This window comes from Melozone crissalis, unplaced genomic scaffold (assembly GCF_028551555.1).
Source record: "Melozone crissalis strain CALT ecotype California unplaced genomic scaffold, PUWL_Pcris_2 ptg000081l_1, whole genome shotgun sequence".
Lineage (NCBI taxonomy): Eukaryota > Metazoa > Chordata > Aves > Passeriformes > Passerellidae > Melozone > Melozone crissalis.
This window is the reverse complement of record NW_026535858.1, coordinates 6,358,939-6,377,779: the sequence shown is the minus strand read 5'-3', so window position 1 is coordinate 6,377,779 and position 18,841 is coordinate 6,358,939. Positions and strand designations below refer to the sequence as shown.

The 18,841-nt window shown below is 45.2% G+C and overlaps 1 protein-coding gene across 2 annotated transcripts in view; it reads right to left on the bottom strand.

Moving 5' to 3' along the window:
* Positions 1–18,841, bottom strand: part of SLC24A3 (solute carrier family 24 member 3) — a 105,921-nt gene that overhangs the window by 7,428 nt on the left and 79,652 nt on the right. The window contains exons 9-16 of one of the 2 annotated variants that reach the window (XM_054290526.1): positions 17,100–17,153; positions 15,483–15,628; positions 12,843–13,003; positions 11,990–12,266; positions 10,830–10,996; positions 9,872–9,986; positions 8,928–9,040; positions 472–537 (exon numbers count right to left, since the gene is read on the bottom strand). In XM_054290526.1, the coding sequence (XP_054146501.1) occupies positions 472–537; positions 8,928–9,040; positions 9,872–9,986; positions 10,830–10,996; positions 11,990–12,266; positions 12,843–13,003; positions 15,483–15,628; positions 17,100–17,153 (1,099 nt within the window). The remainder of the gene's footprint in view (positions 1–471; positions 538–8,927; positions 9,041–9,871; positions 9,987–10,829; positions 10,997–11,989; positions 12,267–12,842; positions 13,004–15,482; positions 15,629–17,099; positions 17,154–18,841) is intronic. The other variant, XM_054290527.1, reaches the window with a different exon arrangement.

The following is an 18,841-nucleotide window of genomic DNA, read 5'->3' as shown; positions in this document are numbered from 1 at the left end:
CCACCTCAAGACTTGGAAGATGTCACATCATTCCTCTTCTATCATTTCTGGGTAAGGCCAGGGAACACCAAGTACTGATTTCAACAGAAACACTGTCAGGCACTGTTTTTTGTGGCCTGTGCTGTATTTCAGAAGGATCCTAGAGAGAGCCAAGCAACCTGCTCAGCATTTTGGCTGCTTGTCTCACAGGACAATGGATCTCATCATGCATCAAGGGACCTGCTTCAGCTCTAGCACAGAAATTCCTGATGGCTCTCCCAGGCTCCTCCCATGGAAAACTCCCATGGAGTGATAGCTCCTGCAAAGAGCCAAATCAAGGCCTTGGGAAGCTTTTCAAGCAGGGAGCACCCCTACCCCATAACAACAGCCTTTGCAACCACTATTTCAGCTGGAGGTGTGAAAGGAGCAGGTGAAGAAAATGTCTATAAAATCCCTCTTTTGGAAAAGAAGAACAAAAGTCTATATACATACTGTGACAAAAACTGATGCCAGCAGGAGACCAACAGAATATATAAGTCCTCTGCTGTTTAACCGAATCTGTAAAAGAAGGAAGTTCATCAAACCATCTCACAATTTCACACAATATTCCTCTCTGCTTTTACCTCCATAATCCTAAACTGCTGAGCTGCTCAACAGTGGCTTGCAAGCTGTAAATGCCAAGTCAGAGCATTACATGGCAGATAAATTTGCCTACTCCCTATTTTGCCAAAGAAGGAGTGTTATTAGAGCAAAGTCCTTTGGACCTGACAACATTTCACAGTGTTCCACTTACACCTGAGCTTTGCCATCCCTTGTACTATTATATCATGACATTTTCTAACTCCTATATGAGTCCTGTAAGAACCAACAGGGGAAAGGAAATTTTGCACTCAGTCACCAATTAATGCTTCACAGTGGGGGAAAATAAACAAGGACACAACAAGTGCCTGATTTCTTCCTCACTCTCACCTTATTTCTTCCCTAACCTTACTCCTCTTGGTGAAGGGAACAAGTCAGTAATCTCAAAACCAGAGCCTAAGGTGCTGAAAAATTGTCTATCAGTGCATCATGGCACACTAACATAGGCTGGACATGATTTAGCACTGAGGCAGATCAGACAAGGAGACAATTTGCTGCCTGCAGGGCTGTGTACAGGCACATCACAGGCTCTGGTGCAAGCTGTCTTCAGGCAGAGCCCCAGTTACAGTCACTGCCCAAGGGAAGAACTGAGATGCAGTTCCACAAAGCTGGGAAGCTTAAACTGCCACTATTACAGGCTTTGAGCCTAACCTAAGGAACTCACCTGCATCTTTAAGGTCCAAATACTTCTTAAAATGTGATTTTTGTGAGACATAAAACAAATGTTACAAAGGAAGGCTACAGGGAGTAAAGCCATCTCTCCAGTCCTGCTCCTCAGCTAGGATCACACTTCTCCTTGGTTCCCCATCCTTCTCTTGGGGAACTTAATCATTATCCTTGGTTTCCCATCCTTCTCTTGGGGAACTTAATCATTGTCCTTTTGGGCATTGTTATATGACGTCAGACAGCATCATCAGGGCAGCATCATCAGGGCAGCACTCAGAGGAGTCTCTCAAGCCACTTCTCCAGGAGCTACTGTGTGGAAGGGACATTTTTCTAGGAAAGGTTGGCTTCTCAGTGCTCCCATCCTTCTAGTCAGATTATAAAGAACCCCAATTGCAAGTGAAGTGGGGATTGCTAACATGTCAAGCAGCACTACAATTTTAAGATTGCAGGAATACAGATACACTTGTATCATTTTGTACCACAGCCAAGAAATCATTCTCACCCCACTATTGCTCCTAAATCCAGAGTAATGATTTGGGTTCCCTCCCCAGGGACCACTGAAGGGGGAGTCAGAAAGGATGATCAGTCCTGACAACTGGGAACTCTCACCTGCACCCAGGTGAGAAGATCCTCACCCAGGATTTTCTAAGCCAATCCACGCTGACTGAGCATTGCTGTTCCCTTTACACATGCTGAGTTCCCTACTGATTGCTGACACCATAAAAAAGGCTACAACCATGATGATAATTTTTTTCTGAAAGGTGCTGGAGGATTTCTTTAGGATGACTGTGCTGTAAGGGTATGGATGGGCAGCAAGACCATTACATTCCTATGGCCATTACATCTTAAATACAATATTCTCATCAGACTGCTCAAAGAAATGAGGATTTGGATTGTTTTAGGGCATGGAGACTGATTTTGGGACTGTCTGCCTAACAGAAGATGAAAAATGTCATGATCCCACTGCTAATGTAAACTTCAGAGATGGACCAGCCTGCTTGGCTTCAGTCATTCCTGTGCATCCACTCCTCCTCTCTTGCTTTCACCCATCAGAGTGGCCCACATGTAACAGTTCACCTGCATTTCCATTATTATAAAGTTCAAATGGCCCACATGTAACAGTTCACCTGCATTTCCATTATTATAAAGTTCAAATGGCCCACATGTAACAGTTAACCTGCATTTCCATTATTATGAAGCTCAAAAAAGCCCTACACTGACTCTGTGTACTGAAACTGAAATACACATTTAAAGCTGCCTTCCCTGCTATATCTCAAATGAACAGCAGCTGGCTAGGAAAGGGATAATATTTTACAATAAATTCCTGTCTGAATTTTGGTCAGGAATTTTGTATGACTAGTGCAAATATTTTTAAAAACTGTCAGTATAAAATGTATCAATTGGAAAGGCATCTACAGGAAAAAGAAGCAAATTAAGGAGATGGAATTATTTTATCATGGAAAATGTCTGAATTTAACCTAAAGTGCAAAAATTTAACCTTAACGCTGCTTCTCAGTTACAACTTCATGCTCCATAAAACCAGCAGAGCATTCCAAAGGCCTCTGTGTCTAATTTGCTGAGAACACTGCTTCAAAAAAGAGAAGTTTGGTGCTGCTTTCTTCAGACTATCTGCAAGGCTCTTCCTTGGAGGTCATTTAGGGGAATAAAAGATGCCATTAGGGATAATTCAGAAGCAGAAAATGTATGCTAATTATTTACAGCAGTAAGAGCCACACACATCATGCTGTTCCGATGTGGGCCAAGCAAATGTGGCAGTGTGAGCACCACTTGTTCCAGCTGTTCTTCTGTTATTTCTTATTTGCTTCTCAATTATTTTATAGCCCTTTTCACATGTGGTTTCTGTCCTTTTCTGTCCCTTTTCTATCTGCTCCATGGCAGGGAGGTGCCATGCATACATCACCTCCTGAGCCTCAGCAGAAGCATCTGGAATCCTTCACACCTTCTCCAGTACTTTGAGCTCACCAGGAATTTTTGTTTTTTACTCAAAGAGTTGCACTTTTTCTTCCAGAAATTCCAGCTGTAATGTGTATCTAGTTCAGCCAAATGAGCTTCCTGGCAAACCCTTTCTTTTCCTGAATTTGACTCTGGACTACCTTCTGCTGTTTCACAGATTTCCCATGAGTCTACAGCTCTGGAAATGCAGATTTAACTGATTCCACTCCTGTGGTGATCATCAGCCTACCCCATTTCTTATCATGACTTTTAATTATGAGCACAGAAGCCCAGAAGATTCTGAAATTTGAAACAGAAGCTTAAGAAAAATGTGTCCTTGATCTGTCAAATTAGGGCAGAAATAGTCAAGCAGCCCTCTCATGAGACGAGTGGCATTTCCTGCAAGAGGCAACAGAACACATTTCCTTGGGATATGTGAAAATGTGCAAGTTCAGGGAAAACAAGGGCAGCAAAACATTCAAAACTCACAGTAAGGGAGGAGATAATGTCAGGTTTTGGCAAAGACTGGAAAATGAGTCTCAGCTGGAGGAGTCCTTTTAATTGCATAAGGAAAACTCCAGTCCCCTGTTCATTTAAGAGTAGGAAATGCCTCTTCCCCAAGAGACAACAGGCTGCAGAAGAAGCACCCCCTCATGCTGCAAGGAGGAAAAATCAGTATTCCCAAACTCCCCTTTGAGGACTGGCTTGTGTGTAGGGGCTGAAGCAAGGCAGAAAATGCTGCTCTGGCTGATCATGCACAGGAGGTTTGCACATTCACAGCCTCCTCTGTGAATCTGAGTTTGAGACAGACTGCTCCTCTGAGTTTCAGGGGGGCCAGCAAATGCAAAGAGGCTGCCACCAGCTCCAGCCATTCCCATGCTGCTGTGGTAACCAAGGCTGAAGCCAAACAGCAGAGGAAAAACAATGGATATAAAAGTTATTCTATTCTTAAGTTCTTTTCTGGCAGCTGCTTAAGGGAAAACAAGGAGCTATTGCCAAAACCCACACTGGTTTTGCTTCAGGGCCTTAATATGACAGAAATTACCCCAGTAAGGAATTTCAGAAGGGCTATGCTTTGTTTCCAGTCCCTCAGCTGAAAAAGCTGCAGGTCTTCTGGATGTCTGGGTATCCTTTTGCTTCAGTGTCTCTCCCTGGCAGTGGAAATTCAGTCTAAATCCAGCATTCCTGAGGTCTTGCCATGAGACAGCGGTCTAAGCAAACTGGAACTTCAAACACTGATGCATTGCTCCATGTTTAAATGGAATTTCCTTCTTAAACCTGTTTTTAGACCTCTAAGAAAGTGTCCCTGTTTTGCTCCATATCACAAAATTCATTCTGCAGAGGGTACACCCCTGGAGTGCTGCACATGGCCACTAAGAGTATCATGAGGAGATGCAGGAGCTATAGCTGGAGAGAGCTCCTGTAGTGATAGGAGGATTGGCAGGGACAATTTTGCTCCACTACAGCAGAATTATCCCAAAAATCTCTCTGCCACAAAGCCAGGGAGCCAGCTCTGTCCTAACAAACAGTGCCTTGGAATTCAACCAGTGAAAATCAACTGGTCAGTGAGGAGCAGAGCAGTGAGGCTTCCCATCTCCATCTGTGCTTTGCAAGCATTTGCTTCCCTCTGCATCCTCTGCTGCCTAAATACGATTGCACTGGGATTACTTCTGCTGTCTCAAGCTGCTTGCTTGCATGGAAGGAATATCAGGTCTCTCAGACTTCTAATGTATTGTCAAATTTTGCTGAAACTGCCTGAAGTTATCAGGTAAAAGGAGCAAACTGGACTGACATGATTATACTCCCAAACGCTGACGTGATCAAATCAACCTGGCTCTTTATCCTTAGGCTAAAATTCCTGTTCTCTGAAATACTGCTGGATGATGTCTGGTTTACATGCAAAAAAAAAAAAAAACATTCCAGAGGAAAGCAACTGGATAGAAAACAAGGAGGAAAAATCCTTCCACTCTGCATATGCCAGGTGCACTGGGGAAGGATGCTTGCTGGATTACAGTGTCAGCAACGTGTCCAGGACTCAGTGCTGGAAGAGAGGAGAGAATGAAAATGTCAAAGGACTCTCAAGGGCCAGAGGGTGCTGCTTTTCCTCCAAAAGCCTGCCAGATTAGCTGTACATAACAGAAGGGGAGAGCTGCTGCAAGAGGGTGGCCAAGTGAGCAGGGGAGGTGGAAGCTCCAGTGGGAAGCAGAGGAAGGCACAGTTAGTACCTGGACATTACTGAGTGCTCAGAAACAAGGACCCTTGAAATAAGAAACATATGGTTGGGTTAAAGACTTGGCATTGTAAAAACAGAAGGGATCTGATGTGGAAAGTTTAATCCTGAACAGATTTGGCTTTTCATGGAAAAAGGGTCAGTGGATTGGTCCAAGCCAGGAATTCTGGAACTGACACTTGAGCTGAAGGCAAAGGGTGAGGCACTTGCAGTGTAACCACATCCTAGGGGAAGATGTTTCATTTAAAGCAGGAACACAGAAGGAAAACCTCCTGACAGATGCTTCCAAGATGCAGCCTGAGAATCATAGTTTTCCTCTCCCTTGTTGTAATAAGGAAAGCAGAATAAAATAAATACTAAACTGAAGCATAAACTGACAATGGGGCTGGGGAAGCAGCAGTCAGAAGAGAGGCACTCAATCAAAGTGAGATTTAGACACATGTCTCCAGGGATTCACAGCTTATTTCCAGTTCTGGCATTCACCTACTGTGACTCCAGCAAGCCCATTTGTCTCTCTGACAGGTCCTCCTCCTGCTCTTTTCCTGACTCATTCTGCTAGATCACAAAGCTGCCTTTTCCCCACTCAGACACCATCCCATGGAGTAAGCTTGAATAAACAACAAGTCCTGATTCCACATGAAGCCACTTACAAAGAGGAGATACTACAGAGACACATTTGGGTCCTGCCCAACACCAAAGGAGCAGTACTAAATCCTGTAGTAGCCCAGAAATCACCTAGTACTTCTGACTCCCAGTGATATTCAGTGGACAACCAGGCAGAGCCCACAAGCCCCAGTGCAGTTATCAGGGCCTGCTCATGCAAGCAGCCCAAAGGGAATTTCCTGCCTGACAGACCTCAGGAGCTGGAGCTCTACGTGTGCTGCCCCCTCTGACCTGGGTGCCAGGGATGATGCCACACTCCTGGAATGACAACCAGCATCTTGGAGCTCTAGGCACTGTCACCAAGGTACACCTGAGCCAGCTAACGCCAGCCTTTGCTAGCAAGGGAGTAATACTTCAAAAATTAATTGCTAATAAAAGGGTGGGGAAAAGGGGCTTGCTTTATTTTAAAGTCCAATTACCCAAGAATTTGGAGAGAAATCCAGGAATAGCAAGTGAAAACTGAGGAAACTCTCTTTGGCTAATTGTGGGGCAGTTTCCAAGACTGCCTTTTCTAACCATGTGATCACACTGTACAATGGACATTTTGGGTATGCAAAACAGTAGTGACACTGTTATGCCTCCCTGAAAGCTGGCTGCTTCTGTTCAGCCACTTCTTTTCATCCTTTTTCACATAAATACAGATGAGCTACAGATAAATTGCTCATTAAAGAAAGGGACTTTATTCCTGCAGCACTGCTTCCTTGTGGCACTCCTATATCCAAGAAGAGGGAAGATGTGAAGAACTAAAGGCTGGTCAGCCTGACCTTGATCCCTGGGAAGATGACAGAGCACATGATCATGGGAACCACTTCTAAAGACACAAAGGACAGACATGTTAATTTATGGAGGGGAAATCCCTCTGACCCTGCCTGACAGCCTTGTAGGATGAGGGGGGACTTGCTGGGTGAGGGGAGAGCAACGGACATTGCTTATGTTGACTTTAGCAGGGCTTCTGGCATTCTCCCAAACATCCTCAGAGACAAACAGAGGAAGAACAGCCTGGAAAAGTGGCCAGTGGAGTGGCCTGATAAGCAACCAAAGCACTGTGCTCCAAGCCCAGCTGGGGTCAGTCACTAGGGCCTCACCCCAGGGGTCAGGACTGCTTGGTGCCTTTTTTAATGAACTGGATGATGGGGAGAGAGGTTTTGGTGCCTTTTTTAATGAACTGGGTGATGGGGAGAGAGATTTTGGTGCCTTATTTAATGAACTGGATGGTGGGGAGAGAGCAGGCTCAGCAAGTTCACAGCCCATACAAAACCAAGGAAGGTGGCTCGTGCTCTGGAGGACAGTGCTGCCATACAGAGGGAGCTGGACAGGCTGGAAAAATGTGCAGGCAGCAAACCCATTAATATCCACAAAGGGAAATGAAAAGCCCTGCACTTGGGAAGGAATAACTCCACAGATCAGCTGGAAAGCAGCCTGGCCAAGAAAGACCTGTTGATCGTGGTGGACACCAAGCTGAAGTCCCATGGAGCATCAAGAGCATCCTGGGCTACATCAGGAGAAGTGCTGCCAGTAGGGAGAGGAAGATGATCCTTCTCTCCTCACATTGGTCCAGTTCTGGGCTCCTCAATACAAGGAAGATATGGACTTCTTGGAGCAAGTCCAGTGAAGGACCACAGGGAAGATTTAAGGGATGGCAGCATCTGACATACAGAGAGGCTCAAAGAGCTGTGACTGTTCAGCCTAGAGAAGAGAAGCTTCAGGGGGATCTGAGCCATGTGCATAAATACCTGATGGGAGAACACAGAGAAGGTGCAGCCAGATTCTTCTGTGTGATATCCATTGAAAGGACAAGAGGAACCACACAACTTTAAATACATTATATGTATGTAATAAATCCCATTATAATGTAAGAATGCTTTTGACTGTTGAGAGTGGTTAAAACCAAAGCAAAGTGCTGAGAGTGGCAGTGCAGACTCCTTGGAGGTATTCAAGATCCAACAGGACAAAGTCCTAAGCACTCTGCTCTAGCTGGCCCAGCTTTGAGCAGAGGGCTGGGGACTGGACAATCTCCAGAGGGACTTGTCAAGCTCAGCACTTCTGTCATTCTCCTGCATTTTAACTTTGCATTCACTCAGTGACTGTAATCAACACTCTTCTCTCTGCCCTACCCTGCTGTCTGAGTGGGGTCCGGGTAACAGCAACAGCCACAGAGACCTCCCTCTAGAACTCGGTGGCATCTCCTGCTTTTACTTCTCAGAAGGAACCTTGCAGCAGCTCTGGGGCAGAGGCTGGCTCTTTTATCACTTGGGAAATAAAGGATAAGTTCATTGGTGTTTGGTAATTTTGTCTTAAACAGGAAAGCTCTGCAGAGTTTCCTGCTGATGGTCACGCTCTGAAACACTCAATTATTTAAGTTTCCTTCACTTTGCAGTGTGTTAACAGTTCAGTAATGCCAGAATTTTTCTTAGCAAAAACCCTACAGATCTCATCTACATTTTATATTTCACCTTTGTGTTTATCCCCTCTGCCTTATTAAAAACAGGGTCATTCTTACTTGGAATACATCCAAGAGTATGAAAATCCAGTGCACTCTAGTAAAGCTAGCTTACTTCAGCACAGACTTCTGTCTTCAAGGAAGAAATGGAAGTACCTGTCCTCAAAAGGATGGGAAATGTCCAGTGACAATTAACTTCTACTTCTCCCATACTGTAACAGAGAAAATTACTTATTTTTTCAAATAAAATCCATAGAATTTTGGACTTTTTTTTTTCCCTAGATAGATCTGGCTTATTAAAAAGAAATAAATAAGTAACGAATAAGTAACAATGATGTGAACAAATGCAGGACTTACGTATGATCCATAATTCACTGCTAGGGTCTGCAAAGCCCATGGAAGGCCTAGGCCAATTAAAATATCAAAAACATTGCTTCCAATGGAGTTGGACACGGCCATATCCCCCATACCTGCAGGAATGGAAACCACAAACACTCAGACATGTCTCAGAAAAGTCCTGCAGCTTTAATCTGAAGTCATCCAGGCAGTTTCCCCTGATTAAGGCCAAGATTTGTGGAGGATGCCCCTCACTCCCTCCCTTCCCTTTGCCCCCCATCATACAAGGCCAGCAGTCTTAAAGGAGCTTAATCCACCTTCCAGGATCATCTGAGAATTTCCCTCTACTAATCCTCTGCTGCTGAGGGGACCTGCTGTGCTGGCTGTGACCTGCCAGTCCTCTGGTGCCATGCTCAGGGGACTTTTGACCCTTTACTGTGACCATGACACATGAGTTTCTGCACTGGATTAATTGCAAAAGGTCTTTGAGTCACCTCCTCACCAGCTGCTTATTTCAGTGACAAGCCACTGGTTTTGCTCCCCAAAGCAGTACTGGCTTCTTGCTTTTCCTCTTTACACACACCTGTTTCAAGGGCCACAAATATTGAGAAGCTGCTTTCCTTAAAAAAAGCAGTACCTTCCAGTCCTTGTGACTGTGAAGAAAAGCTGGAAGGTGACCTGAAAGATTCTTATGCCATTAAACAGTTCTATACCACTGATATTCAAATTAAGAAAATTACTGTGATTATTGAGGAAGGCTTGAAGCTGACAATAGTGCCAGAACTTCTGTTGATAACCTGTTAACTGCTTTGCAATAGCAGCACAATTTATTTCCTTCTTTGTTCTTGTTTTAAATTCCAGGCTGGTGGAAAGAGCTCTGCTGAGGGAACATCTGTGCTGCCTGAGGAGGAGCAGAATGTCAGGACACAGCCCCACAGCAGGAAGCCATCCCTGCAGTGACCCACCTTGCCTGGCCACGATCAGGCTGGCCATGCAGTCTGGCACGCTGGTTCCTGCTGCCAGGAAAGTGATGCCCATGATTACATCTGGAATTCCCAGGGTGTACCCAATGATTGTCACCTAAAGAGAACATGGAATAAACTGTCAAGCTGTTTACAACAATTAAGACCTGACACCAACTTGGCCTAACTCTGCAAGATGCTGAGACAGAGGGTATCTCTCAGTGCAAACTCACACTTCCTTTAAATAGAGGCAGTGACAGGCTTTTTTGGTGTATTCATCAACTGGCAGGGGATAGCACTCACCTGCCGTGTACCCTCACAGGTTAGTGGTTCCATACATTTCCTCCACAGTTTTCCTGATACTAATCTGGAAAAGAGACTCTATGGTGGCTCACTACCCTGGGTAACTGCCTCCTGATCTTGGATGAAGTTTGTAAACATTATTATATACAAATACTAGCTTGGATGAGGTTTGTAAACATTGTTATATGCAAATACCAGCTAAGCTGACACAAAACCACCCTATGGCTCTAGTTCTGCAGGAATTTGACTGAATGTCATGCTATTGTTCATGCTAAGTTCAAAGTGTTATCATTCACAACTCCAAGTCTCTTGAGCTTGCTTGCTCCAAGAGAATGAAAAGTTGTTGTGGCCAGATTATCCCTCAGCACCCCTCACACTACCCTGCAGGACTAGGAGATGTTCCACTGCTGCAGCTGTAATTCCTGCCCAAAGTAAAGAATCTGGATGAAATGCCAGCCCTAAATCAAGCTCAAAGGCCATGGCTACTGGCCCCTAATTTTCTTCTCTGAGTGTGGACAGGTCCAAAAGAAATAGAAGCAAACCTAGGGTCTCTCACCTGAAAATTCAGGTGTGTAGAACTTCCTATGCATTTCTCTAGATGCCAAACCCCCTCCTGCTGCTGCTTCTCCCAGTGATTTCTGGGTTAATTTGTACGTACCATCCACACCATCATGTAAGAAAAAGCTGCAATCCACAGGGTAGAAGAAGCAAAGGTGACCATGAACCATTTTTCCAAGTGGGGTTTGTTGCAGTTGGGCACTGTGAAGTACAGGACAAAACTCAAGGGCCATGTGAAGACCCACTTCAACATTTCTATCTTGCCAGCTGCCAAACAACAAAACAGAGGGAAACAATCACATTTCAGAATGTAATTATTTTGTCATCATGTGCAAACAAGATGCCAGGGACACCTCAGTCTGTTATGCTAAAATGTCATTCCTTGTTTAGAAGATAATAATGTGATGGCAGACAGGAGGGCAGAGACAGGCACAGGAGTATGAAGGGCCTCCCTGAGAGTTTAAGTAACAGGTCAGACCACATGTGCTCCCTAGTCAAGTTCTTACAAAACCACATAAAATGCAAGTCCAAGAAAGAGATCTGATTCACCTTCAATCACCTAATTGAGGGAGGGTACAGAAAAGATGGAAGCAGGCCCTTCACAAGGGAATTACAAAATTCCTTGCACAAGGGAATTACAAAAGCCAACGGACTCAACTTCCAAAAAGGGAAATTCAGAACAGATAGTACACCAAGTTGTGCATTTTCTCTTTTTTTCTTACTGGGGTGGTCAAACATTGGAACAGGTGCCCAAAAGTCTGTGGGATGTCCATCCTTGTAGATAATAAAACTCAACTGGACACAGACTTGGAGGAGGACCTGCTCTGAGCAGGGGGTGGAACCAGAGATCTCCAGAGGTCCAGCCTTTCACATACTATGGAAGTCCACAGGACATCTAAACTACTCTCTTTAAGGCTCAGGTCTTTTCCTCATTCAAACTCCAGAAATGCTGTTTGAGTGAGACCTGAACAGGAGCTCCCGAAATTGTATCTTGCCTGTAAAGGGCAGGACCATTCCCTATGGTATTCCAGCTCATCTGCAACACAAGAATTCTTTCCGCCTATGACAACTGTGACTCAAAGGAACCCTGAGAGGTTCCTGCTGCTTCCCAGTCCCCATCTCTTTTACATGTGGCCAGAAGCCTCACTGACAAGTAAAAGCTGATGTAAACCCTCAGAGACACTTCCACCTCTACATCCACCCGCAACGCTTTCCAGCATATCCAAACAAACACCGCACAAACGCAGGACAGCTTCTTACTGGGGAGGTCAAAAGGCGTGTAGGGCCCTTCATGGTCGTCGTCGTCATCATCATCATCGTCCTCCTCCTCCTCGTCGTTCTCGTTGTTCTCGTTGTCCTCGTTCTCGTTCTCGTTCCGGGCCTCGGCCGCGTCCTCGTCGCGCCGCGTGCCATTCACGCCGCGCTCGGCAGAGTTGCTGGGGCCCGTTCCGTTCTCCACCACGTGCTTGATGGGGATTTTGATGGCTACCTCGGACTCCCCGTTGGTGTAAGTCCTGCTGTTGATCAGCCTCTGTCTCTGTAAATAAAGGCAGACTTGATGAAAAATACGACTTTTTTAAATTTGCGGGTTTTTTAAGCAAAAGGGGGGAACAGAGAAAGAGGTGTGTAGAAGTCTTTACAAATTTATCTTTGAAAGTAAAAGGAATGATTTTCAGTGGGTACAACATGATGCTTGCTTGCAGACCACTAGAAAAATCTTACATATACAACTTTTACAAGAGAAGGTCCAGTGGCCAACTTTTACAAGGTCAGTTCCAGCGGAATTGACTCCAGGAGTACACCAAGACCATTAAGTGACAACACTAAGTGCAGTGTGGGGGTAGTACCATATTATCAAACAGATCTGTGCAGAGGGCACCTCCTGTGAGCAACAGCTACATGTAACAGCTACATAACAACCTCTGCTAAAACCTCCAAGAGCACAGAAAGCAAGGGACATTCAGTGAAGTCAGTGCCAGAACAATAAAATCTGGGAGAGCGCTATCAGGGATCCAGGAGAAACACCAGAGTTGCATTTCAAGATAGACGCTGCTAGAGGAAAACGCAAATTCAGGAGGAGCAGGGCAGGTAGGGGGGGAGATAAGAGACACACCTCATTGATTAGCATGCGGCTGGCCATGGAGAGCCGTGTTTTGGGAGGGAAATGGCTGGTTATCATGATCCGGAGCCCAGCCTCGGAAAACGAAAGCTGGTGTGGGTAGGCAGAGAGCAGCTCATCAACCATGATCACTGAGGCTTTTCGGTGGAAATTTCCTGCAGCCAAGGAACAAAAACAAATTGAGGCCTTCTTTCAGCAGTCTCTCCTCCTGTTCTATGTGGCTCTAAGAGGAATGAACCCATGGGTTCAAGAAGTTCTCTGTAAGAACCATTCCTTCAGCTACACCATTCAAAACAGGCCTCATCCATCCTTAATTTCTGCCTTCTACACACCTTATATTCCTGGTTTTTAATAAATTGTCAACATAGTAAGACCACTCATGCAGAACTAAATCTGCTTTGCACATTTCATCGCAGGCTGTGTCAGGCACAGCTGCTTCAACAGCAGCTATCCCACCCAGGCAGCTACTTAGAGCAACCTGCACTTTTGAGAGGATATTGTCCTCATCATCCACAGCTGTGTTCCTACAAGGCACCAATACAAATGAAAAGAACACTCCTGCACCCTGGGCTTGCAGCTCATGGCTAAGAACTGCCACCAAATCCAGCAGCAACTGCATTAGCCAGAGCAATCCACAGTGTGGGAGCAAAGGGACAGGGAGCCAGTCCCTGGATTGTGCTCCACCTGGAGCACAGTGCCAATGCCCACTGCTGCCTCTGGGGATCATCCTTCCTTCACCTGGATGACACCTTGGGCTTTGAGTTCTGTGCCAGGACTGGGACTTGGCAGCAGGGAAACCTGAGGCCTTCTCCAACACACTTCTGCACAGGTTTATTAAAGCCAGTGTTAAACACCTGGCAGATGTTTTGTGGCATTACCATTTTTAACCATCATTGTTAGTCTGACACAAGACTATCTCCTCAGCCTTTATGTTACTTTTTTTTGCCTACTGAGACTTCCGTGGAGTAAATATGTGAGCTCCTCCATATCAAAAAAATAAAAATGCAAACCAACAACAAAAAACCAACCACAAGGCTTTTCCTTGTGGGTTTTTTCCACACTGGCACTTGTTGAATGGCACCCGGAAAAACTGCCAAACACAGAAATCTTTTTGTTTCAGACTTTTTGGTCCTCTGTTCCGAAAAGGTTTCAGAAAAGGCCCCAGAAGTCTGAAACCCCCAGGCACCCCATTTCAACAGGTGCTGTTGGTGGCCCTGTACCCCTGGCTGGGACACAAAGCAGCACCACTTGCCTCTCGAGGCCTCCTGTGGCCCAGCCCCCAGGAAATACAGGAACAATCTGCAAGAAGATGAAGCAACCCTCCTGTCTTCCTTCCTGGGCCAGTGTGAGTAACCACAAGTGTCCAAATAAAAAAGTTATCAGCAGAGTATGCAAAAAAACCCACTGTGGGAACATTTAAACCAAATCCCACTGGGTGAAGTTGGATGAGCAAGGCCCGAGTTTGTGCTCACTGAGGTTTCCCAATCCAGCTTTCCTGGTACAGAATTGCCAGCATAGGTCTGCTGTGGAGAGCTCCAGGGGAGAGAGAGCTGTCCCCAAAAAAGCAGCTTCCCCAAATCAGAGTGCACAGCACTGCTGACAGCCTTCCCTCTGCAACAGGCCTGAAACTGAGAGCTGGCAGACTCTGCTGCTGCTGCAAATAAACCCCACTACATTTCATGCTTAACTGCTTGCTGTACACAGACTATGCCACTCAAGCCCCATCTGCAGGAAAAGAGACCTAATTTTTGGGTGGTTGGTTGGTTGGGGTTTTTTGATAGACTAGCTAAACACAAGAGGCAGCCCATCTGTGGTCAGAGACCAGGACTGATTTGGACAGGATGGAGCTTCTTCTCAGGCTAAGTCAGTGCCTCAGGAAAAGGGGAGGTGTTATTCCTGAGAGCAGGTACACATACATCCCAAGCAGATACTGCACATGCTTGTTGACTGTTTTAAAGACAAAATAAAGTCACTGTGAATATGGTTTAGGACATCCTTGCAAATGCAGACACTGAACAACTGCTGAGCTATGGGATGGGGGAATTTTTTTTAAGCTGAAGAAATACAACCATTTTTATACATGATCATGACTAAAGTCAAACTGGAACAGATTTCAGCCAAAGTGAAACACCCTTAAAGACCACTTGCATGGAAAAGTTGTGCATGGTAAAGCCAGCATGTGCAGTAAGAGCACAGTACCCAGACCCACAGAGAGTCCCCACCCTTCTTTCACTGGGAATAAGTGTACACTGGTGTAAGTAGGGCCTTTTTCCTTGCTCAGTTGATGTCCCTTTGGAGTGGAGTTAAATTTAACTGGACATGTTACTTCAGTGCAGAGTAACAGCACCCACAGAAGGAATCAAAATAGGCTAGATAAGCAGCCCCTGGGCTTGAAGGAGTCCTTGCAGACAAGCAATCTGTCCAGCAGCAAGAATCAGCCACAAGAGGCCTCAGCCATCTCCAGTGGCACAGGCTGTGGGTGGCTGGGATCCCCACACTGTGTCCCCATCTGGGAGAGGGGTTCCAAAAGGACCACCTGCCCCCTCCTGTTTCATGGCTTACAAAAGAGCAGCAGTTCCCACTGTGTGAGCGGGAGAGAACACCCAGAATGATGCAAGTGACAGGGTGACTTACTGGAACAGTTACCTTTCTTTAGTAACACCACTGTGGCATCACAGTTGCTGTTGTCATCCATCTCTGTGTTACTTGCTAAACCATTCACCATATTTGCTGAGTTTTTTGTCTTCCTCTCAAAGAAGTGATGTATGGTGGAGTTGTACCTGCACAAAGGAAACAAACTCAGGATGTAGCTTTAATTCTTGAAAAGGAATTCTGGGAAAGTCTTCTTTTTCTAGCCTTGTATCCTGTGCAATACAGCTAAGGGAGGGAAGTAAACTCCTCTGGATTTAAGGAGGATCCCAGAGCTCCAGCTAAATTGCACATCAAACAATCTCTCTATACCCAGAAGGCTATGAAAGATAGAAGCCATGGATCTTGAATGACATGCATGTTTATGTGTTAGGTGTGAATCTTTGCTTGTCATCATCCAAGTATATTTTTTTATCACACCTGAGTATCAGCATTATTTTACTGGGAGGACTCAACCCAGAAACACAACACCTTATGCTAAATTCATCTCAACTTTGGCATGGGTGGAGAATAATCCTTGCTTCTTGGGGCATCTGGCAGCTGACACAAATAAGAGTCAAGGCTCTCCTCATGACTCAGAGGCAAGGGCAGACCCCTATAAACACCTGGCAGAGGTCCCTAACTAGGCTGACAACCTTTGAAGCTATATCCAAACAGGTCTGAAAAGCCTGTTGACATTACAACGTTGTTTTTAGAAAAAAAAAAAATGCACACATTAGAACTGTATTGCTGGTCAGTTAATTGTTCCAAGAGTAAAAAGCTACCCTCCATGTTAAAATTTCTAATTAATAGATGAATTCTGACTTGTGTTCCTTCAGCCAGCCTGAGTGTTTTGCTGTTCTCACTGAGAATTACTCTCACAATATTACTCTATTCATCATTTCAAAACAAATCTCCAGTCTTACTTGTGGAGACAAGACCACTGGTGTGTTTGGCAGCTGGAAGGTTTTGTTGAATGTTCCAGTTTGAATCTGGGTTTCCTTTCCACTGTCTTTTGAAAACAAGACAGGAGGATGTGAACAAAACAGCAGAACAGACCAGTTCTACTAGCAAGAACTTGTGTGGAAGAAGTCACACAGGCCAGATGTGTGAATTTGCTCAGAAAATCACTTGCTGGAATCTCACTCCTGCTTATTTCTAAGTAGGGATGGTAAAGGGAAGTGAGAAGAGACTGTTTTGGTGGGACTTGAGGATGGATCCAGGTCTCTGCTCTGCCACGGGTTTGCTGTTAGCCTTGGTCAGTTCACACAGGATGAGATCCATAAAGCACAGATTCACAGGATAGTTTAGGTTGGAAAAAACCACCACAATCATCCAGTCCAATGTTAATTCAGCACTGCCAAGCCCACCACTAAGCCATGTCCCTAAGCACCATATTTGCACATCTTTTAAACCCCTTTAGGGATAGTGATTCCACCACTGGCCTGGGCAGCCTGTTCCTGCACCTGACAACCCTTTTGGTGCAGAAATTTTTCCCTAATAGCCAGAAAGTTTCCCTAATAGAACTGGAGGCTGTTTCTTCTTCTTGTTGTAAGGGCTAGGTGAGGCAAGGAGAGCAAGGAACCTTCAAATTTAGATAAGCTGAGGGTACATTTGACTTACTTCATTATAAAGATGTAGATGACATACATCAGCACTAAGACTAAGGACTCCCACCTGGAAACGAGAGCAACACAAACACATCAGAGCAGGGCATGGCATCAGCAGCCCCTGTTCAGCCATTCCCCCATGTTTCTGACATGCCACAAGTGTGTAGAAAGGCTCAAGCCTCCTAGGCTGTCTTAACATTCCTCTATAAAAAAGGGATGCACAAAGAAACAGCTCACACACCTTTCTTTGTTTTCTTGACTTCTGTGACTTTACTTGGCCAAACTGACCTGTCAGCTAAGAACAAGTGACAAAACCCAGGAGTTCAGTGAGCAAATCGCACACCCAAGGACCACCAACACTTCCATAAGGACAATGACCATGGGATGTGGCCAAGGGAGGGGAGCAGCCACCCTGCTCTGCCTGCAGGAGTGTAGAGCAGGATGCTGGGCTTTGGAAAGCCAATTGTGCTGAGACAACCTGAGCAGGATGCTGGGCTTTGTAAAGCCAATTGTGCTGGGACAACCTGAGCAGGATGCCGGGCTTTGCAAAGCCAATTGTGTTAGACAACCTGAGCAGGATGCTGGGCTTTTTAAAACCAATTATGCTGAGACAACCTGAGCAAGGGGCAGCTGCTCTGCTGCTACTGCTGCTGCATGAGTGCTGAGAACGCAGCAGGCAGCAGTTCAAACTGCTGATTACATACAGACAAGCTTGTTCCCTCTGCTGTTTCCATGTCAAACTAATGGAATAATGAAATTTGTATGAAAACAAATTACAATATGGCTTTTAGAGCTTGTTTCTAGGTGATCTTTTTCACTGTCCAAAATGCTGCATTCTGCTTAGTTCCCCATGGCAAACTGCTAATCCTTGTGGAGATCATCATTATCGAACTACTGTATGCTAAACTCATGGAACATTTTCTCCACAAGGATTTTGAGATATTGCACTAACTATATCCATGTCTCATTCCCTGCTTCTTAAGATTCAACACTCAGCTTCTGTGTTATGTGTTTTGGGGTTTTTTTTAGACCACAGTTAAATACAACTGGCCAGTTAAAAAGAAACACACAAAAAATCAACAAAGAAAACCAGGCCATTGCCAAGAATGGGTGTTTGAAACCTGCCTCTGAAATGGGCAAGAGCCAGTGAGGGAAAACACCAACCCAAGCAGCCTGACGCTCCCTAGTGCTTGTAATCCAAATGACACCAGCTGGGAGTGACACCAAAGTCAAAGCTGTCACCTCCACTGTCCCCTCCAGATGTCACCACATCACCTCTGGGATGTGCCAGAAACAAAACCATGAGACCAAAGCAACTGAAAAGTATCTGCTGCCCTCCTAGACTATCATACCTACTGCACTGCTCTTTAACACATTAATAGGGATTTTTTAAAATTACTTCTTTTAACTGGCCATTCACTAAATTATGAAAAATCCAACTATACACTTATTTATGACTGCTTGGGTGGCTCCTTCATGCACACTCACAGCTCTGCTGAGCACACTGTCATCCCCAGACTGTTGCAGGGCATGCAGAGGGCACTGACTGCAGCCACTGTACCAGGAACAGTCTGATTCTCCTGGGCTTTCTTCTCTAGCTCAAAAAATTAGTTACTCTGGCCTATCTTGTGCTGATGTTTCTCATACAGCAGCAAATAGCTGCCCTGCAGAACTTTTTAGCTTTCTCCTCCTCATAAACACTAATTATGACAGCTTTTGTGGTATAACCAGAAAAAATGAAAAGGGATTCACTTA